We start from the raw sequence: 23,394 nt of genomic DNA, 5'->3' as shown, positions 1-23,394 counted from the left end.
GTCAGCGCTCCCACCAATACATCTCCTTTTGCTTTGTTTTCAGTGTCGTACAGCTGCTGGATTTTTAACATAATGGTGTTTCGCGATGGCGGGTTATATGTTATTATGTCTGAAGAGGCTAGGTCTTCTATCACCGAAACTGGTCTGCAGGACATTGCGATCCATTTAGCAAGGGAATTGCTCAGTCGGTCACATTCAGATTTGCTCATCACATCGGGACATCGTACCTCTGGATTAATGTTAACTCCTGGATGCTTTGCATTGCTTTGTACTTTTGAGGTGACAAACTCCTTGCTGCAGAAACAACTTTATTTTTATCAACACTTCCATCAGGCCATTTTTTATAAGTAAATGTTCCATCAATGATCCAGGCAGCGCGTTCTCGTCTCCCTCCTTCATTTTACAGTCGAGTGGTGGCTAGAACGTCTCAAGGTCAATATGGAATGGATCAATCTGCGTTATTTATTTTAACACGTTATTTTTTCTCAGATTAATTAATCGAGATGAACGCGTTATTTTGACAGCCCATATAAATATAATATTAAGGTGTATTAATATAACAGATTTTTGATGAGAGATTAGACACTGGAAAAGTTCAGTGAATGAGGTTATTGCATGATGATTATGTCATTACCAAAACATAACCAACAACACCTGATCATATTTTTGCTTGGCTTTGTGCCACAACAAATGTGTCTTAAAAGCAAGCAGTTTTAAGCAAGCCAAAGAAAAACTAAAGATAAAAAGTCAAGGATGGAAGAGGGCAGAAAAACATGAAGAAGGCAGATGTCTTAACAAATATCAGTAGACCGGGAAGATTTAAATGAGCCGTTCATTCATAAATACGCAAGATTGCAGTGAAAATACAAACCGGAAGACAAAAGACAACGAGCGCAGCGCTAGCTGAAAAGGGCTATATGACAAATTCCCAAGAATGAGGGAGAACATGAAAGAACATTTAAAAGGTCTAATAATACATTACATTAACGATCACTGCAGTATCTGCACAAAAGACACAGACAGAATAAAGGCATAGTTACTTTTCATTCTTTGTTCCTTGAATTGTCGATCTACATCATTGTCTTTTGTGTATCAGAATAATTCATCGTGACATTGCGTTCATGGTCAGATGTACGGCTGTATCAGTGTCCTTATTTGCACATATATTTAATTTGAAGAAGACGAGCCCACACACGGTGCTGGTCCATGTTTAGAGCAGTACAGTATATGAAATATGTCCATAATAAACACACTCGCTCTGCTCCGTATATGAACTGTATTTTCCTATGTGGTGAGCGTTGTTAAACTCATTTAACTAATTAAACTCTGTTCAGCTTTGCTTTTCAACGCAGAAGAACAAAATTTCTCAGAAAAACGCAAAAATAACCAATTTCCACTTGTTGGTAACGTTCATATCTGTTCACATCTCCAAATAGGTTTTGTGGTTTCATGACAATATCAGTGTATTAGCCAATGCAGTGATTCGTTTATGTATGTGTGCTATTACTAATGGTTAGCTTGAGGTATTAAAGTTAAGTTGATTTTTATTTGATTATGGTTTTGTAGTTTAATTTTATATTAATCAATATTCTTTATTAGTGGACTCCAATGAAACACATTCACAGTATTACTAGTGTACCATACTGTTAAATATATTAAAATAAGATAAATGTAAAATTAACATTAAATGACTGTCACCTCTGCTGCCAGTATTTCACTGTTCATTTGCAATTTAAGCGTGTTATTGTAGTTTATGGTCAGCTTGCCTTTTTTCCGGTTGCAGTCTAAACATGTGACTTCAGTTGATTGATGGCTAAAATATCTGAGAAAAACAGTATGTACAGTATGTATGAATAGAGACAAATGTCATGACAAATGTCAAATGTCAATTTGTCATTTCCATGACGCAGTTAATCATCTATAAATAGTCTTGTGTTAACAGGTTTCTGGGCCTGAAGGTGTGTAGAGCCATCTAAATAGTTATGACCCTATGAGAGAATTTGAATAATGAAATAGGAATTTGAAAGTGAATGACAGTCACACAAACAGATTTATACAACACAAGTTTCCAGTATGTCACATTATACCGGGGTGAACATTACCTTATAAACGTATAATCTGCTTTTCATAAATGCACACTGAAAATACATTAAATAAAAGGGAAACAGAGATTGTCTGATTTACTCACATTATTTGTCATCTACACAACAGTGTTTCTCTTCAAAACTTGATTTATTTCCTTTTTAATTACAGTAAATCTAAAATGTACAGTGTGTCTACTAGATTCAGTTATATAGGGTAAATATGAACTAATTAAGTCTGTTAAACAGCACTTGAAAATGTTTTTTGTTTTTTTTGTTTGTTTGTTTGTTTGCTCTTGACTTTATTGAAATTGTAGTTGCCATTGTGCTTTGCATTGGACTTAATGTTGAGAGTATAAAATGTTAAAAATATGTATTTTAAAGGTATGTGATTTTGGCCAAGATGAGGCTTGAGTGCATTTAATGTTCAAATATCTTGGTATTTAGAACTATTTCAATTACACTTAGATAGCACTGCAAATATCCTCATTGTTGTTATATTGATATAACATCATGGTATAATTCCCCTGGAAACTGCTGTTTCTGTAGAAGGCCGTCTGGTTTTACCTGTCGTGTGTAAAAATTCCAGTTATGGCTCTGTATACCTCCAGCCTGAAATCCTGTCAACAGAACAGTAGTTAAAGATGATTGACTGTTCTTCTTTTACCTTCATGTTTCACTCACATCTGCCAAAGCTGACTATTAGCTTAGAAGAATCTTTTTTCTGAAACAATAGGAGTCAGAGGTGGGGTGGGGCAGAGAACAGAGGTGGGGTGGGGTGCTTTACATTCCATTAGAAAGCTGTCAGTCGTGGAAACAGCAGTCAGATCACAGACCAGAGCAGAAGTATGAAGTTTAACACAGCGTTGAGTGCTGCTGGAATCATATTTCTCTACATAGCAGGTAGGATCTTACAAAAAAGTCTATAACATGACAAAATTAGATGTAAATTTAATAATGTTTTTTCAATTATTTAATAACTGACAACAAGGCATTTAATTCCTGAGAACATTTGTAAACACACTTGCCAATTTATGTTTCTCATGATTGTAAAAACCTTTGGATCTGAAGACTTAGGGTTGAATGCTTGAAATTGGTTCTGTAGATAAACACAAATTCTGTTTTTTATTTTAAGATGGGTTTAATTCACGTAAATTCCAGGGTCACACGAATTAGGATGCAGGTGGTATGCAGTTGCAGCAATTTGTTTAGTTCTCTGCATAAATTCCGTACTATTATTACTTTGATATTATTCTGGTTTTATTCACTAAAATGTGAAAAATAATAAAGAATGAATAGTGTCCAAATGTTTATGAAGCACACTTATTTGATATATACTGTAAAATACTGTAAATATGCTGTAAAATATTTTAAGTATACTGTAATATTTGTAATATGCTGTAAACTACTCGCGCATTGTTTGAAAACGCATAAGAAGACAGGCACACAGTTATTTTATATTCAGTAACTACAGATGATACATACAGATGATTTAGGTTGTTTAAATATAGCTACATTTTGGGGTTTGGGTCCTATTCCATCCATCCATAGAAACCCACAAGTGTCTAGTTCACATCTGCACTGCTTCTGAAACTGAACTAATTTAGGTTAATTACTTAAATGATTTCATAGTCATGAAATTAATATACAGTTTTTTGGGGGCTTAAATCCATAAACGCCCTTATTCAGGTGAAATATTTGATCTTGTTTTCGTGCCAATATGTGCCAGCGCTGATGTAAAAGGCAAAACTGTCACGGTTCATGGGTCTTTGTTCATCTTGTGTTTCTGTCTCTGGTCTGATTGTTGATCAGCGTTGCTGGGCAACTTATTACGTTGAAGAATTAATCAGGCCAGCCTCACCTGACACTCATTATCTCTCGCTATATCTCCCTTGTGTTGCCGTCAGTCTTTATCAGGTCGTTGTTTGGCTCTTGCTGTCGTGTGTGTAGTTCCTGTTCCAGTTTTGTCTCTGGTTCATGTTAGATCACCTGCTGGAATAACCGATCAGCAGTTTGAGCCACTTGCCCACTGCAGTCCGTTCCTTGCTGCCAAAGCCGGCCAGCTACCGTCAGCGGTCCCAACATCTGACCGTCTCTCTGCAGTGTTTCTGAGTTTATTTTCTACTTTTAATACTCTTATTGATTGCATTTGCTTTTGGATCCCGTTGTTATTTCCATGACAGAAATGGTGATTGTGGGCTACACAAACCAGTTTATCAGCTCTGTCCAAATGGTTCTCTACTTACTTTGTCTTTGTCTTTGTCTTTGTCTACCCACACAGGTTCCCTCTGCCAGTTAGATGGTAAGTTGTAATGACGACCATACAACTCACAGAATGTGTCTTCTATGTCTGTGAATCATTTTAACAAGGAAATCTCATATCTTGTTCTCTCTCTACAGTATGTGGGAGAGCCCCCCTCAATAACAGGGTTGTCGGAGGAGAGAATGCGACGGCGGGGGCTTGGCCGTGGCAAGTCAGCATTCATAACTTAGGCCTTCGCCATATCTGCGGCGGGACTCTAATCACCAAAGACTGGGTTTTATCTGCAGCTCATTGCTTCCTGAGGTATGATGTTTAACACTTTAGATACACTTATAAATCGTTAATATTGATATTAAATAGTGTTGTCAAAAGTACCGACTTCTGTACCACGTCGATACTGAAATATTACACGTGAGGCTTTGAGCGCTGTTGAGCGGAATCATAAACACCTCTGATTGGCCATTGTGTTCACATGCTCATTGAATATATCTTTGATTGGCTACAATGATCAGCGCTTAAAAAACATGTTGTAAATATACATCAGTGACGCTCTTCAGCGAGCGCTTCACACACACACACACGTGAGCGTTTGAAAGCAGGGGTCTTATCAGCGGATCAACGCTGCTTGGCTTTCAAACGCTCCAGCTTTCAAAACACTTTCAACCGTTCCTGTGCGTTGATCATTGTAGCCAATCACAGACATATCCGATAAACTCGTGAACACAATAGCCAATCAGAGGTGTTTATGAGGCTCAACAGCGCTCAAAGCGTCACATTTTTCAAATTTCAGTACCGACTTGGTATCGAAGTCGGTACTTTTGACAACACTAGTATTAAAGCATTCTTTATCTATTTACAGATTGAGTGAATCTCAAATTGTGATGTACTTCGGGCGTCTGAGCCAGTTCGGCTCAAACCCTTATGAGACAAACAGGACAGCGAGTCGAATCATCAGACATCCTAACTATGACTTTTCCATAGTTGACAGCAACATAGCACTGGTCCAGCTCTCCTCTTCTGTGACTTTCTCTGATTACATTAAGCCTGTGTGTCTGCCGGCGGCTGGTAGTGTATTATCTACAGGTACAGAGAGCTGGGGCACTGGATGGGGCACCGGCGGTGAGTGAACAAATGTGAAGCTTGCCAGTTAACTGAACACACACAATACTGTAAACCTCAACAATTTACCTAGAATTGTTTTTTAAAAGACATTAAATGTGTCCTCTGATCTGTGTCACAGGCCAGTTTTTTGATATACTGCAAGAGGAGATGATCTCACTTGTGAACGACAGTGACTGTTATAATAAGTATGGACCGGATATCACAAGCAATACGATTTGTGCTGGACTAGTAAATCAGGGAGCGAAAAGAATATGTTCGGTAAGATACCAGTCATTAATTTCCACCTTTTTTATTCCAAAGCAATTTACAAAACACTACTCATCTGCAAACTTTACCTGTTAACCTAGTTGCTTAATTAAGCCCAGTTCACGCCACTGATCATGAACTCGTAAACTTCATCATTTAAAAATAGAGACTCTGCAAGCTTTGTAAAGACATATGTCTAAAGTCTGTGTGACAAGCATTCGCTGAGTTACAGATCATTTTCTGTTGCGTTTCAGAATGAACTTCACATTGAGAGCGACGGCAGATCGTGCATCATGTTTATTTCCTTTATTTTATGAAAAAAAAAAGAAATTATGAGCGTACACAAATAAAAGAAGACATTTAACAGTTTTGAATGATGTATAACACTTATATGTAAGATCAGAATCAACAAGAGTATTTTGAGTCTCTTTTGCACTGATAAGAAAAAAAGCGCGACCACTGAGCCAGGGGGTTCAGAAGAGGATCTATGACCTCTGGAAGCATCTCTTTCAGGAGCTTAGTCGGTATAGGGTCTAACATACATGTTGTTGATTTAGATGATTTAACAAGTTTAGACAATTCTTCCTCTCCTATAGCAATGAATGAATGGAAGTTTTCCTCAGGGAGACTACAACGTCTGATGCGATACTGTAGTAGACAGTTGCACAGTTCTAATTTTCTCTCTAATATTATCAATCTTGTAAGTGAAGAAGTGCATAAAGTCATTACTACTGTGCTGCTTGGAAACTTCTGGGCTTGAAGCTTTATTTTTTGTTACTTGCCTTGCCTTCGTTAGTTTAGACACTGTTTCTAACAAATACCTAGGGTTGTGTTTATTTTCTTCTAATAGGATTAAAAATAAGCAGATCTAGAAGTTTTAAGGCCTCTCTGTATGCAGGCTACACTATTGCATACTTGTGTCTGTAACAGTTGTTCACTGTATATTGTCAGAGATATAAATGCTGAATGTTTGTCAATACAGACAGACTCTGGAGGTCCAATGGTCAGTAAGAACGGCTCCCTGTGGATCGAGTTCGGCATTGTGAGTCAAAGTAGAGGATGTGACCCCAAATATCCTGGTATATACATCCGAGTTTCTCAGTACCAGGACTGGATCAAGTCTTACATGGGCAGCAACCCACCTGGATTTGTCAGATTCAACGTTGAAAAGCTAGCATCCAACTCCAACTTCGGAAGCGTACTCAACCTCCTCTTATTTTCCCTTTCTCTCACATTCTCCATCATTCCTTTCACCTTCTCCATCTATCTCACTTCCTAAATATTGTATGAAGAATAATTCTCAGGGCTCTTTGATGAAGTGGACATTTGTGCTGTACATGCTCTCATAAATTTGAGAAAAGAGCAGTTGTATTGTTATTTTAATAATTTATTCTTTATCTTTTTAAAAACGTACTATTCTTGAAAACTCTCTTATTGACATTATAAGAGATTAAGATTTTTTTGCATTATTGTTATGGTTATTCATAACGCGTGTCGCGAGTACAACCCTCACTCTCAAACAGTGAAATACGGAAATGAGCGTGAAGGGACTGCACTGATTCTAGATTTGGACCAGTGACCAGAAGATTCGACTCGCTCAAGAGACGGTGTCAACAGCAAGGGGAGAAGGAAATGGTGACAACACTGGCTGCGTTAGAAACAGGCATGATACATCATCACCACATACCACAAAGGAAAATAATGATCATGGCAGTAAAGACTTGTTCCAAACAAATTAAATGTTACCTTTTTATAACCCTTAATTATATAGATTTATATTTCCTATTTAGTTAGTAACTATTATTAATTGTTTCTCTCTTTTTTGTGACCCATTTAGATTCAAGCAAATAAAGTTAATTGACCCTTACTCTCTTAATGTGTATACAATTTATTTTTACCTATTTATTCAAATTGTTTATAATTGGCTTATTTAATGTAGAGAATTCTTCCAAATGATAACCCTTTGAAACACCCTTTTTACTCTTGTTCTCCAGAAAAAAAAAAGAAAAGTAAAAAAAAATATATATATATATAATTAAATAAAATACAGTAGAATTTAAAAAAGTAGAAACCAACAGTAGGGAAAATAAAATCACAATAAATCAAATTTACTGCTCACAATAGCAGTCTCAATATGAATTAGATTTCACTAAATCTCAGTTCCAGTTCAATGCTGCTTGCATGAGATCCTTCTTCTGCAACTGAGTTCTGAGCAACACCATTCAGTCAGAAAGTGAGGAAAAACATGAACAATCCTTCCACTCTCTTCATTCCTTGATCCACAAAACTTGGTTCTTATATGGGCATGGCTCGCCATTTCCTGCTCGCAATAGTTTTTCTGATGTGAAGCAGGGAAGGGAGAAGTACAGACCGGGGACAGTTGCAACATGGGGATGGTTGCAACATGTCATTTTTTTCCAATCAGAAACAAGCTAGTGTGATGACACTCATACTGTACATGCACAGTTAGAGGCATAAGTAAGAAGACAGTAGACATATTCAACATCTGCTGCTGCATTTATTGAACAAAACTTGTTTTGGAGGTATGAAAGTAATTTGTTTCATGAGATATATTTTTTGTCATACTGTCCAGACATTTTGTATGAATTAATTAATGTTCTGTCATGGCTCATGGGGTTTGGGACGGTTGCAACAAGTTATAAATTGCATGTTTAATAAAGTTTTTTTGCATTGCAAATTGTTTAATTCTTCCTGTCTGGCACTGAAATATGGAGAGATTGAATAGCATTTGTAACACCTGCACACTAAATCTATGTAGGCCTATGTTCTACACATAAACAAAAAAAAAAACTCAATAACTGTTATTTGATAAATATGACTAAATAAATAAATTATAGGCTACAATAATATTATTGAAATAAATACTACTGTAATATTATAGTAGGCCTAAAACAGTTAATATTTTCAGAATTATATGCTCATTGAGACAAAAAGCTAAAATTAATTAGAGAAATTTAAGGTATTTTTAACGTGTTGCAACCGTCCCCTGGGTCGGGGTCAGTTGCAACATCTGGCTTCTTCCATTCAAATAAATACTGTGAACGATATGTCATATATAATCATCTTTGAATGGTATGGGTAATTAGCAGACAGATGCAAGTTTAATATATACAAATTTGGTTGGTCTAGTCCAAATAGTCTCTGAGTAACTGAGAGAAATGCAAAAAGTGTTGCAACTGTCCCCGGTCTCCCCTACATAACCTTCAGAAATCGCCCAGTTTCCAGGAAACGTGCAGTGTCCGACTCAGGAAATGATGAAAAATAGAAAAGAAGGGTAAAAAATGAAAAGAGGAAAAAAAGCAAGATGCAACCTTGCAAAGCACAAGGCCAAAAATACAATTAGACATTCCTTTTCAAATATACATCATTACAGCAGTTAATCTGCATATACACAACATTCAACATGTTTGACTTCATTTTCATCTAACTTTAGCACATTGAATTTGCATAGATGTGCAAAGAGCATATTTCAAATGACGCGTTTCTGCCCGTATCGCTGCCCGTAACTCATAGCTCGAATACACAACCAAAACCATTAAAATAACATCTGTTAACTGATCAAAGTAACTTTTAACTCTGAAACATTAGTTATTTAACACATTCACGAAGAAGATTAACTCTATGCATCTTTCATATAAGCATATAATATTTGAACACCATTTGTCAAACATTTACACACACAAAAAAAACGAACCTCCGTAATAGATAATTTATTAACTTCACTTACCAAGAGAATTTCTTATGAAGTTTTCAGAAAGGCAAAACTCCAACTTTAGGCCTGTATTTTCCCCGTAGCATTCGCGCTAACATTCACCCGTAATCATTGAGTGATGACATTCAATCCACACTTTTATTTTAAAATGTCTCTGTTATTTCTCTGATACAACTGTTAGTTTGTTCGTTTCTATTTTTTCTTCTCTTCTTTTTAGGATCACTTTTTTTTTTTTCATATATGTCTGATAAACAATATGCATAACCGATATAGGGTTTGGAACTCTGCAATATGATTAGGGAAACTCTTTAATCAATTACCATGTTGTAGTCACACTGTGAAGTCAGAAACAACTCAAGTGTAATTTAAATTAATTTAAAAGTAATTCAAAGTAGAAAGAGGAAACGGTTCACGGAAAGTTACAAAGAGCATCACAGAAAGCCGAAGAAGGGCAGAAGAAAAGAGAACTTGTGGCAAGCGCACGCTAACAGCAGAGCACATGTAAACCCTGCTAACAGGGAACATTCTCATAACTTTAGCTATGTTCTGTCAAATTTCTCTCAACGTTATGAACAAATGTTCTTCTAGTAACGTTAATAAAGCGTTTGTTATTGAAGCTTGTTTCTGCCACAGAATAAAAAATTAAAAAAGCAACTTTTTATCTCACAATTTTGAAGTTTACATCATTACTGACTTTTTATAAGAATTGTGTGATATAAAGTCCAATTTTAAGGGAAAAAAGAATGACTTCCTCAGAATTGCGAGTTACACCTTCTGACACCTTTTATTTTATTTTATTTATTTTATTATTATTATTAAATGCTACTGGTCTTCAACATAAAAATGTGTCACATTAGCTTTTCAAAGCTAGTTGTCAATAAAGCAGAACTGCACATTCAACTGATCAATTACATTGAGAAAAAGGTTTTAAATATTTGGCAAAAACATGAGACACTTTAAACAAAACTGAATAAACAAAATGAATAAAAATGAAACTGTACACTAATTAAAACCAAATTCAAGAATGAATATACTTGTAAAGAGCACTGCAAGGACAGGATTACTGTGCTCCATCCCAATCAGACGCACACCCTAATAGGACCATCGTGTGCATACCATATTTATCCACACACATTACATATTTTTCACACTTTGTAATAGTTGTGACTAAGTCCCTCAGTTGTCCTCGGTGTGAATAGATAGATCTCAACATCATACACTCACATTTGGAAAGGGTTGAAAATATTTCAAATTATGCTGGAAAACCAACAAATGTGCAGGACCTGGAGATTTTTCTAACGGACATTAGACAGTGGTGCTCATGTGATCAGCGTCGGCCAATAGTGGGGCTGCGTTCTAATGTAGAACCCGGAAGCGCTGCACTGTTTACTACATCAACAGCGTAGGAGATTGAAATGGAAGAGATTTACTGTTGTAGATACAGTGTTCAAACTATACCGTGTCCTCTGGGGGAGCCCACTTGCTTTTTTGTTTGTTTTTTTTCACCATGGGGTGCTCATGCGTTTGCGTCAAAAGAGGACTTACAATGACTTACAGAGATATGTAACAGCTACAAGTTTATGCACTACTTGCTTTATGCAAGCACTATATAGGAAAAGGATAAATCACTATACAGGATTTACCCTATTATTTTTGATCAACAAAAATTGACAGGACAAACAGCCACACACAAATAATCATAACTAGTCTGTCTTTGAGTTCACATGAACAATGGTTAAATTACTCGTCAGGCTACAGAAGAATACCATAATTCCTCCATTCAGTTAGGCCTCAGACATCGAGAGTCACGCAGACCTATAGCAACCCAGCCACACCACATAATTGGGAATAACATGTCTTACCTTTACACAGAATCGACCACTAACTGCACAATGGCCTCCAACTTTTATATTTTTTTACGATCTTTGAGTTAACGTATTAAACATGAGTGTAATTTGCACCACAGCGCCACCACACCTTGATTCTCATGACAAGAATAGCATGTATTCTTGAATCTTGAATTAGGTTTAAATCGCCGGCATGAATGAATGATATTTTAACTATTTTACACATAATAATCCACAATGATCACATTACACAAAACTAAAATTGCACTTCAAAATAACACATTGTCAATATTTTTTGAGAATTACATTTTAAGGGGAGCCCCTGTCTTATTAAGGGGAGCCGAGCTCCCCCATATTTCGCACCCTGTGTAGATATGTTTGGCAATAAAAGTGTCATGAAAATACTGTAAAATCCAGCCTACCACCTTGAGGAGAGTGTTGAAGTAGCTGACACACAGTTTGCCTTTAGAGACACATAAACATGTTCTGACCTCAAGGTTAAACACAGTGATGGCGGCCAATAGAGGGCGCTAGGATGCCGTCCTCCCTGAGCCACACACACACAAAACAATAATAAATGATACATTTAGTGGAACCTTATTACACACTTTAACAGTCAAATTGCAATTGTTTTTTTGTTTTTTAGCTAAGGGCGGTTATATCACCTGTTAAATGGCTATTTAACAATTACATTCAGTCCTTCGCTGCTGGCGGTGTGCTTTTTAGTTTGTTACGCCACCCCCAAACAGTCTTAGCACCAGCCAGCACTAGTTAAACGTGCAAATTAACCTGCTTTTCAAGTCTTCACATACATCAGGTGAGGAATACTGGTGTAATAACTACAAATCGAAATTTCACAGCTCAACAGCACCAAACATAGTGTCTGTTTTAAATGGGAATAAGATTAAAATGTCAAACACCACTGCCTCTGTTCATTGGAAGCAAGGGTATCTCCACTGAGTTTTCTCTCTGCTGGGATCCCTCAGCATCTTCTCTGTTTATCTCTCTCCCTCTGTTCCCTGTAAGAATACAGAAAGAATCACAGATGGTAAAAAAAGACAGTAAGGACTGTAGATGTTACAACAAGTGTGTTATGGTTTCTATAAATCTGCTATACACTGATCTAAAGAGTGTAAAAATCAGGAACTTTTATCTTATCAGAGACAAATTTAAGTCAAATATAAGTCTTTATTTTAATATAGGCTGTTTATGTTTTCTTTTTTATATTGGGGCATGGATGTAGGACTTCTAACTTTAAACTGGATCATTTTTATTTTATATTTTTTAATAAACATTACTAGCAGCTTAATATGTGCATATTTTATATTTAACAACAGTGAAGCTGTGTGCTTTTTACCGAATCTTCAAAGAGATCTGATCTAAAAAAGATCTTTATTAATAATCAATAACTTGTGCTACTCACCTTGAACAGTAACTTTGAATCGCTTGTATTTGGTCTCTCTGCTGCTAATGATCTTGAGTTTATAAAGTCCACAGTCAGTGTTTGTGATGTTTTTGATGGTGAGAGATCCAGTCTGACGGTCCAGCTCCAGTCTGTCTCTGAATCTGCCATTGACACCATCATATGTTGACATTTTATTGTTCTCCATATCAGCTTTAGCTATAAGATTGTCTTCGGGGCCAAACATCCACAGTGTCAGAGCATCTCTCTGTAGTTCATGAACATCAGTGTTTAGTTTGGCACGTTCTCCCTCCATCACTGACACTTTGATATCTTCATTTCACAGCACCACATAGAAGAGAAATGTGCTCATAAGATCAAGTGAAACACATGTAGACAATCCTTTCAGAGCATCTATAAATTGTAGTTTTGTAGATCTAAAAAACAAATTATTATTATGTTAAAAGACATGAGATACTCACCATCTACAATAATCGCGATTCTCTTGCTTTTTTTCCCTGTGCGGCTGCTGATCTGGAGTTTATAAACATCAGAATGTGCGATGCTGATGTTCCAGATGGTCAGAGATCCGGTCTGATGATCCAGCTGAAGTCTGTCTTTGAATCTCAAATCATTTCCATGATACAATGAGATCTTACTAGTGGCTCTGTTGATTTCAGCAATGCAGGTGTCATTATCTCCATGTGTCCACAGTATCTTACTGTCTTCCTCTAGTTCACGAATATCAGTGTTTAGAGTGACAGATTCTCCCGCTGTCACTTTTAGTGTATCCACTTCATGTCACGCCAAAACATGCAACAGAAAAATATAGAAAAATATGATCATAAGAGCATGCAGGTTCACTGAATATTGAATATAAGGGGTATTAACATCATCATTGAATTAAAACTCAAGCTACTCACACCATACTTTAACTCTAAACTTCTTATACCAGACATTATTTCTGCTGCTGATTTGTAGGTGATAAACTCCAGAGTCTGTGCTTTTGGTGTTTGTGATCCTGAGAGATCCAGTTCGATCATCCATATCCAGTCTGTCTCTGAATCTCCCATCATCAACATCAGTAAATAAGAGCTGATTGGTGTATCCATCTCTTTTAGCTATAATGGTGTCTTCAGATCCAAACCTCCAGAGCACCTGATCATCCTTCTGTAGTTCACTTACACCAGTGTCTAGAGAGACGTTTTCTCCCTCTGAGAATCGTAGTGAGTCCACTGCGTGAGCAACCAAAACATGAGAACATATGAAACTTATAAGTTAATAATTGATGATCTTTACCAAGATCCAGCACTGCATGTTGTCTGACACACACATTTCAGGTCTTGGATTCTCTACTATTGAGCTGATGAGCTGAATCAGGTGTGTTTGATTGAAACAAAATATGCAGTGTTGAGGGCTCCAGAAATATGTTTGGGAACCACTGATTTATGACACTACGCTTCCCCACTTAGTGCTGTGAAGAGACGACCCAACACCTGAGAAGATATCAGGATGCTTAACCCCAGGAAGCACAACATCAGGAAGATCAGGCCTTTTCTAACTGAGCATGCAACACAACTTCTCGTCCAGTCAAGTCATCTTCATTTATATAGCGCTTTTAACAATGTAGATTGTTTCAAAGCAGCTTTACAGAGATAAACGTTTAATTTAAGGTAACAGAGATTGTTTTGGCTTTATAGCGGTTCTTGAATAATGTTATTTTCCAGCTAAAGTTAGTTTTGATTGATTCACTTCCGTCGAAATGATCATTTGTTATTAAATTAGGGGCTGTTCCAAAGTTTTGGTGCTAAATAGGAGAAGGATCTACTGCCAGCAGTCGATTTTGATATTCTAGGTATTATTAACTAGGCGGAATTTTGAGATCGCAATAGACGTGAAGGACTATAAAGCGTTAAGAGGTCGCTCAAGTACTGTGAAGCTAAACCATTTAGTGCTTTGTAAGTAATCAGCAATATTTTAAAATTTATGCAATGTTTAATAGGGAGCCAATGAACTGGGCTAATATGGTCATACCTCCTGGTTCTGGTAAGAACTCAAGCTGCTGCGTTTTGAACTAGCTGTAATTTGTTTATTAAGCGTGCAGGGCAACCACCCAGTAGAGCATTACAATAATCTAGCCTTGAGGTCATGAACGCATGGACTAATTGTTCCGCATTTGTCAATGAGAGCATATGACGTAATTTAGATATATTTTTAAGATGGAAAAATGCGGTTTTACAGATACTAGACACGTGACTTTCAAATGAAAGATTGGTATCAAAGAGCACACCCAGGTTATAAATATAGAGCTGAGTATCATCGGCATAGGTCATTTTTAGGCTGGATTACTGCAATGCTCTTCTGGATGGACTTCCATCATGTGCAACTAAACCTCTACAAATGATTCAGAATGCTGCAGCCCGTCTCGTCTACAACGAGCCCAAAAGTGTCAGGTTCTGCAAGAGAGAGGACCCAGACGCAGAACGAGCGTGAAGGGAAGTTTTATTAACAATACTGTAGACAGGGCACAACAAGGGGAGTGAAGCGTGAAACAGTTCAAACAGTAGGGCAGGGCAGAGGACACAACGACAGACAGGAAGTATGATCACTGAAACCAGAACTGGGGTGACAAAGAGCTTGAAGACTCCAGAGGAAGAGGCAGCATCAGGTGGAATGATGGTGTGGAACACAAACAGGATCACAAGGAACCAGAGGCTAGATGATCTCTTCAATGTGAAAGGTGTTACAGTCTAGCTGTCAGACAGTTGGGGTCAATGGCCAGTAAACCTCAGGATACAAGGCAGGGCAGGAACAAACACAAGACTCACAATGAACAAGAAAAGACAAGATAAACAGACAAGGCACAAGAGTATAATTAAATAGGCAAATAAAGGATTAAAAGTAAAACAGAACAAAAACTAGAGGAAAAGAAAAGAGCTTGAAATAAAACAAAAGAACTTGCAATCAAAAAGATAAATAAAACAAAATAACAAACTAATAGGGAGTTAGAAACTGGAGATGTTAACCTAGAGAAAAAACAAAACCTAACTATAACAAGACTTGAAGGAAAAAGCAAAAGGATACACTACTGCAAGAAACGATCAAATACTCAACAAGAACAGGAACTAGGTTTAACCATACAAAGGCAAACAAGACTATACCACAAAACAAACCAGCAAAGACATGAGGGAAAGAAGCACAATATAAAGGGACCAGAACACATGAGGATCAGGTGAGCACAATTAGTGAAATGAAGGCAAGACGTGGACTAAACAAGGGGGCGTGGTAACAGGAAACAAGGAGGCAGGACAAAAGGAGCACATGGCAAACACAAACAAAGACAGAGCCATGTGCTCAGACACAAGACAAACAAGGAAACATTAAACAGTGACAAAACAGACAAGACTGTCAGGGCGGGACCCTGACAAAAAGGGCCCACGTCACTCCACTGTTCATCTCTCTACACTGGCTACCACTCACAACTCGCATCAAGTTCAAGGCATTGACGCTTGCTTACAGATCTACCACAGGCTCAGCTCCCTCCTACTTTCACTCACTCCTACGAGTCCCTACCGGAAGCCTACGATCGGTAAATCCATCACAATACCGGTACCATCACAGAGAGTTATTTGTTCAGATATTAATACAACAAAATATCTCTCTACACTCTAAAAAATTATGGGTTGTTTTAACCCAATTTTGGCTCAAATATGGACAAACCCAAACGTTGGCCCCTAATAACCTGCACTAAAAGCAAGAAAGCTAGAGTAGCATCACTTATAATATTGTTTCTATTGAAATATTGAGCTACTCACCATAGAGCATAACCCTGAATCTTTTGGATTTGGTCTCTCTGGTGCTTAAGAGCTTCAGCTGATAATCTCCTGACTGTGTGATTTTGACGTCTCTGATGGTGAGATCTCCATTCTCACTGTTCAGATGCAGTCTGTCTCTGAATCTCTTGTCATCCTTGCCAGGTAAGATCTCGTTGGTCCTTACAGGAATTTGAGCGATGATAGAGCCTTGAGGTCCAAACATCCAGAGTATTTTATCATATTTCTGTAGTTCGGTTATGCCAGTGTGTAGAGTCACAGAATCTCCCTCTGTCACTTCTTTTGTCTTCATTTCATCTGTTCATTGCACCCAGAGAATAAAAAGCTTATTTCTCAGAAATTAAACTGATATAACTACCAGTAAAATCAGCAAACAGACACAAATTTAAGTTTGCTTGACTAATAAAACTCATGTGGTTTGCCGCTCTAAATTTCAGGACTTCAAGAAAATACAGAAATTTTTAGATTAATAGCTTGTAATTGCCCAGTTTTAATCTCTCAGAATAGCACACAGTAACAGTTTCTCACTCTAATGGTGCTAAATGATCTCCTTTAAACCTTTAAAGTACTTAAGTAGATCAAAACTTGACTCTGTAGTACTTACGCTTTAGTCTCGAGTACTTGCGGCGATAGTAACACACACCAACGGTTACAGCTACAGCCACAACTAGCAGCACACAGAAACAAATCAGTGTGGCTAAAGCTGCTGGAGACAGACCTGGCTCAGGAACCGCTAGAGAGAGACAGTAATAAGTGTAAATGTGTCCTGAAAATCTGACTGTACATGTATATGAGTTAAATAAGTAAGGGATAATCCATGGCTAGCTTTGCATTAAATGTTTTTTAATGTAGGATGTGGAGTCAAAGAACCGCCCGACCCGAAGCGGAGTGTCTTCAAATGGTTCATTCATTTTTCAAAATACTTGAGCTAAAACAGCAGGGTTTCATGAAACTTCAAAGTTGATTATTTTCCTTTATAATCGTTAGCATGACACTAATTCAAATATGATTAGTTATTATTCTGGTGGTCGTACAGATTTCTTTTTTTTTCCCCTGTAAATCTAATCTGTATTACAGCAGTTTGATGTGAAACAACCAAACACTGACTATCCAGCAAGCAATAGCCGTCATTTCACCGCCAGGTGAACTATAGACCCGATAGACCAGCTAGGATATCTACAAGATATCAATGTCATTTCAGGACATGGCCAATCTGTAGTCATGACTTTTAAAAGGCCATTAGACGTCTTTTAAATTCAAATTTGCTTGCTGGTTAGTGACAGAATTACACTAGATTACACTATTTTAGTGTTTATGACTGTGATGAATTGATATTGTTTATTGACTTCATATTTTCCCAGCTGGAAGTCATTAAAATTGCGAAGATTAAATGCCTAAAAGTATGCACTGTTATGCAAAAACATTTTTATGCAAATCCTGACAACAGTTTCAAGGTATCTCGCACCAAAAATAAAAATTTAATGCAAAATGATAAATGCCTGATAATATCTTTTCACACATGCTCAATAACATTACCATATCATTTTAAATAATTAATTACAAAGCATAATAAATTGGATCATTAAAATGTGCTCTACTCACTGACAATAACGTTGAATCTCTTGTAGAAGGTATCTTTAGTGTTGGTGATCTGTAGTTGATAAACTCCTGTATCTGTGGTTCTGGTGTCTGTGATGGTCAGAGATCCAGTCTTACCATCCAGTCTGAATCTCCCATCATCACTGTATGAGATCTTATGGATCGTAGTGTTGATTTCAGCAATGAATGTGTCTGGACTCAACGGTCCAAACATCCACAAAATCACATCATATTTCTGTTTCTCATTAACACCAGTGTGTAGAGTGACGGATTCTCCCTCTTTACTGTTTGTTATCCCAGCAAAAAACACATCTGGAGAACAAACAGGAGTAGTTTTTAAGATTTCACCGCTTGATCACTGAAAGTTCTGCATGTGTCTGTACAGATGCTCAGATCTGCTCTACTCACCGTGGACGGTCACACTGAACGTCTTGGATGAGGTCTCAGTGCTGATGATCTTTAGCTGATAATCTCCAGAGTGTTTGGTCCTGACGTCGCTGATGCTGAGAGATCCAGTCTGATTGTCCAGCTGCAGTCTGTCTTCGAATCTCCCATCATCGTCATCATAAAATGAAGAAGTCTGGCTTTTTCCATTGAGTTTAGCGATAATAGCGCTTTGAGCTCCATACATCCACATCATCAGATCAACCTTGTGTATTTCAGTGAGGTTAGTGTGTAAAGTAATAGAATCTCCCTCCAAGACGGACACTTTATTTGCTTCAGCTGCCTCACCAGACACACCTGCGAACAAGAGCGGAAGAGCGGAAGAACATGTCTTACAGTCACAACACTAACTGTCAAGTGCTCATCTAGGTGTACGTCATATATTTTTCTCATATGTCTTATATTTTGTATGATCCCAACAGTGAAATATGAGTGAGCGAGGCACAAACTAAAGCAGGGCTCGTTGTAACGCACATGGTTTAAAACCTTCCACACATGCCATCATAACGAAATTTAGTGTGTTTACTAGTTGCCATATCAACACTATATAGAGAAAGAATTGTTCCAAAATTAAAAAAAAAATCTTTTGAAAATATCACTGAACATTTATTTAACAAAAGTAAATTTGTAATTTTTTCCTTTATCTTATATCTGCTATTTAACAGTTGATATGGTTATTTAATGCTGATCAAACAGCAGAAACACTGGCAGGGTTTAAATCCCTGTTGCTCAGGCGGGGCATGTTGTCACACTGCGTTACAATGAGCCTTTATTAGAACTATTCTATTCTATTCTAATCTATTGTGAAACCATGAGAAAAAGGTGAATAAAGACTGAGAGTCAATGTTCAGAAAGTATTAATTATTATTATTATTATTTAACTATGTTGTATAGCTGTATTTTTGTGGTGTTTGTTGTCAAACTCAAAAATTATTGATTTTTAATTCTTAAAAAATGGCATTATTTATATGAAAAAGTTGATTGTATTTTATTGACAGACTGATTTAGTTTGTCTTGTATTTTTATTTATTTATTTATTAGATCAGTTGTCACATTTCACTTCCATTCTTTCAGAGTAAAACAAGAATAAAGTATACAGTGTGACAAAACCACATAATTGTACTAGACACGTGGGAAATAAATACTCCGAACCCTAAGTGAATTTACACAAACTGAGAAAGTCAAAAAGTGATAGGTTGGAAAAAAAAAAGTGATCCCGCTCTCTCCTACATACCATATATACCCGACTATAAGACGACCCTGAATATAAGACGACCCCCCCATTTTCCAGACTTATTTTTGGGACAAAAACAGATTTTTGTGGAAAAAATCTGGTTTTAACAGAAAATAATTGTATTTGAAAATTGAAGTGATAATTCATTCTCTCACTTCCAGCGCGTGCGCGCACCTTTCGCTCTCTCTCTCTTGCTCTGCGTCTCGCGCACGCACCTCTCTGTCTGTCTCTCTCTCTCTCTCTCTCTCTCTGTCTGTCTCTCTCTCTCTCTCTCTCTCTCTCTCTCTCTCTCTCTCTCTACGTCTCGTGCGCGCACCTCTCTCTCTCGCGCTCGCATGGCAGATAGGAGCAGCGTTTTAATTCAGTTAAACACAGATATTATATTGCTTCTCTAATTTACATGCAAGTACAGCCGAAATCATTTGTCTTAATGGGTCTCGTTTCAGTCACTATTTCATATTAATTCCGTTGTTCTTTCTCCCTTTCCCCCCGTGATTTTGTCTATATCGCGAATATAAGACGACCCCCAATTTTTCAGCCTATTTTTAGGACAAAAACATCGTCTTATATTCGGGTAGGCCTATATACGGTAATATTTACATATGATTTGACAGTTTACTTGAATAAATACCTAAAATCTGAAATGTGTGCATCATACCTTACATTTACATGAACACTTTACAGTTAGTTTTACGATTGTAAGTCATTCTTTCCAAATGCTAATGAAGTTAGAGACGTGTATGCCAATATCGTATGTAACATTAGAGACGCTCCCTAAATTTGCGAATACCGAACGCCAAACGTCAAGCAGACTTGATGCCAGTTAATCGCTAAAAGCGGTTGTCTGTGTTGATTAATGTGGTTAACAGCTTCACAGAATGGCAAGCTCGTCAGATTGTGGGACACTGGAGAAAGTGAAACCAAAATGGTTTGAGATTATGTAGGCTACTCACCGTACAAAAATACCAGGAACACCGGGAGAAAAACAAGGTTCTTCATTTCGCTGTGGAGTTCCGTGATCCCGGCTTTTATAAACATGATCTTGCAGTGGAGGAATATTTGATATCTTATAAAATCTTATAAAACCGAGCCGTAGACTTTTACTCACTGTTCTTGATTTACGCATAGAACCTAAAGAGGAATCCGTCGTGCAGAACACAAAAACGAAAGGAAGATTTCCTATGACGGTTCTTTTGTTCCCACCCATTCATTAGCCTACAACAGGATTTTCCGCATTCCGCAGCTTTTAAAGTATCCAGCTCTTTCATAACGTGTTTCTTGCGTTTCACATTATGGGAAGTGATTTCGGTATGAGGAAGTTCCACTCAGAAAGACTGGAACAGATCATTTCAAAGTTGCACAAATACTCCGTTAGTTTGACTGAATGTACTGATGTACATTTTCCCTCCATGTTCTGTTGCAAGATAGGCCTAATATTGGTGTTTAATGGTATAACAAGAATGTCTACGTAAGAGGAATATCTTCACACACAGTATCATATGGCGTGTGTGTTTATGTTGAACTGCAGGTGTTACGGATCAACTGGGGGCGCGCGCGTGTCGCAATTGCGAGAAAAAAAGTCAGAATTCTGACTTTATAACACGCAGTTGCGACTTTATTTCACACAATTATGACTTTATATTTCGCAATTCTGAGAAATAAAGTCAGAATTGCGAGATGTAAACTCGCAATTGTGAGATAAAAAGTCGCAATTATCTTTTAAAATGTTTTATTCTGTGGCGGAAACAAGCTTCCATAGGTGTGGCTATGGGAATACTGCCTACAAAAAATCAACACAGCAACTCACACAAAAGAAAACACAGCAATTAAATGTGATCATGCATATATAAAATACACTCCACAACACATACCCACACCCATTACTTTTTATTTATAAAACTGATAGACCATTGTGTCATATTTCTTTTGTTAAAGAGGTCAGCAAAAAAGTAAACAATAAAGCATTTCCTATTGTTTTAGAGAAGGTCATGCTATTCGTGTGAGGTGACAAATGATTAAGAGGTTAGTGTTAAAAAGGCCCATTGTGAATTGTGTATTGAGTGTGAGACTTGCCCTGGCAATCATTCAATCTCAGAGCACGCTGTCAAACCAGCAACGTGATAACAATGGGCTCCGCCCATCTCCAGCAGGTGGCATTGATTTGCATTGGCAGTAAATAGCTCTGCATGTGAGTGTAGCAAACAGACTCTGCTTTCTTGCCATTGATGTGTGCATGTGCGTATCTTATACAAGTAAGTTGGTTTATGTATTTCAACTCATGTCAACTGTTTAATGAAATGCATTAGTTTGTTTGATACTATTTTGTCTACTCATTGTTTAAGGATACTTCATATATAATTAGGGATTTTATTTGTGTTTATGCTTGTTGTTGTTTACATTTCATGAAATAATTTCTGCTGCATCACATTGTATGTATTTATCTTGTTATTGATTTGTTTTTGTTATGTTATATTGATATATATTGTATGCTTTGTTTTAGACCACATCCATACTCATGGTCACAAGAATATTCTCAGCTGCACTCATGTGCTAAGCTTAATGAAGTATTATGAAATTGCTGTGAACCAAATAAAGCTACAAAGGAAACTTTCTGCTCCTTCTCCTTGTCTCTAACCGGACATCTGTGGTGAACTAGTCCCCCACTGGCAAACTCAAACTGATTGCAAAAACAGTTTTCTATATGGTCCTTCGAGCCGGAGCAAGAGTTTTCCACAGTTATGGAGAAGCAGATATCAGCGGAAGTCCCTGTTGTGCGGCCCAGGAGACAATCGTCTTTTCCAGCACATTTGCAAGATTATGATTTGACTGGTTATAACCTACATAGATCCTTATCACCACCCAACTATTCTCACAAATCTTCATGTGCTGCATCTGTCGACGAGGCTGTCAGGATGGACACCCCACAGGCACCAGCACATCAGAGTGATTATCACAGTCCACAACGGTGGTATATTACAGATCAGTGGGACCAGCAAATGGAAGCCCTGCGGGATGAAAATGCTGATTTAAGGAAACTCCACCGAGACCTGATTGTCACGGTTCAGCAGCTGAATGAGGAAAGAGATGATCTGAAGCAGGCCAACACTAAGTTTACGTCACAGATGTCTCAATTGAAAGAAGAGGTGAAAGAATTGCTAAGTTGGCGAAATCAACAGTCACAATTTCCTCAGATATTATCTCCACTTCCTGTACTTGGTTCATCAAAGACCCAAGACCGCTTTAGACCAGTACCAGCCCCACGAAGGTCCAGAGTAATTGAGCCGGTATCAAAGGCAAAAAGCGCCCAGGCATCATATGAAGCATTACAAGATCGTAGAACAGCGGAAAGTTCGGAAAGCTCAGACGATTCAAGCAGTCAAGAAAGTTATTCCTCTTCTGTTGATGATGGCATGAGAAACCTGTGTCTGCGCTCATCCAGGTACCAAAAGGTTAACACCAGTCCACCAATGGACCAACAGATCAATAGGAGTCAAGATGGAAGACCTGAGGTCAACATGGTTCCAAGAAGTCATGTCCGATCACCATCTCCACAATCATTCATCAGGCCAAGGCACAAGTTATCATCTAGG

The 23,394-nt window shown here is 37.6% G+C and overlaps 2 protein-coding genes across 2 annotated transcripts; one reads left to right on the top strand and one right to left on the bottom strand.

Moving 5' to 3' along the window:
- Window positions 1-2,900: 2,900 nt before the first annotated feature.
- LOC311068043 (chymotrypsin-like protease CTRL-1) lies at window positions 2,901-7,706 on the top strand. Its single transcript, XM_084090228.1, has 6 exons — window positions 2,901-2,984; window positions 4,363-4,383; window positions 4,482-4,647; window positions 5,204-5,463; window positions 5,585-5,724; window positions 6,695-7,706. Exons 1-6 carry the CDS (start codon window positions 2,930-2,932, stop codon window positions 6,989-6,991), a joined length of 939 nt encoding a protein of 312 aa, XP_083946354.1. The 5' UTR covers window positions 2,901-2,929; the 3' UTR covers window positions 6,992-7,706.
- A 2,497-nt stretch (window positions 7,707-10,203) lies between these two features.
- Window positions 10,204-21,005, bottom strand: LOC311095871 (uncharacterized protein). The gene is made up of 9 exons (XM_084134713.1): window positions 20,758-21,005; window positions 18,535-18,867; window positions 18,130-18,438; window positions 17,132-17,260; window positions 16,510-16,824; window positions 13,618-13,929; window positions 13,177-13,488; window positions 12,716-13,027; window positions 10,204-12,311 (listed from the first exon to the last, which is right to left on the bottom strand). The coding sequence occupies exons 1-9, from the start codon at window positions 20,840-20,842 to the stop codon at window positions 12,205-12,207; spliced, it is 2,214 nt and encodes a 737-aa protein (XP_083990839.1). The 5' UTR covers window positions 20,843-21,005; the 3' UTR covers window positions 10,204-12,204.
- Window positions 21,006-23,394: the final 2,389 nt, after the last annotated feature.

Source organism: Abramis brama (assembly GCF_963993115.1).
Source record: "Abramis brama genome assembly, chromosome: 1".
Taxonomy (NCBI): domain Eukaryota; kingdom Metazoa; phylum Chordata; class Actinopteri; order Cypriniformes; family Leuciscidae; genus Abramis; species Abramis brama.
The sequence above is the reverse complement of the archived record's forward strand: the minus strand, read 5'-3'. Positions and strand labels throughout refer to the sequence as shown.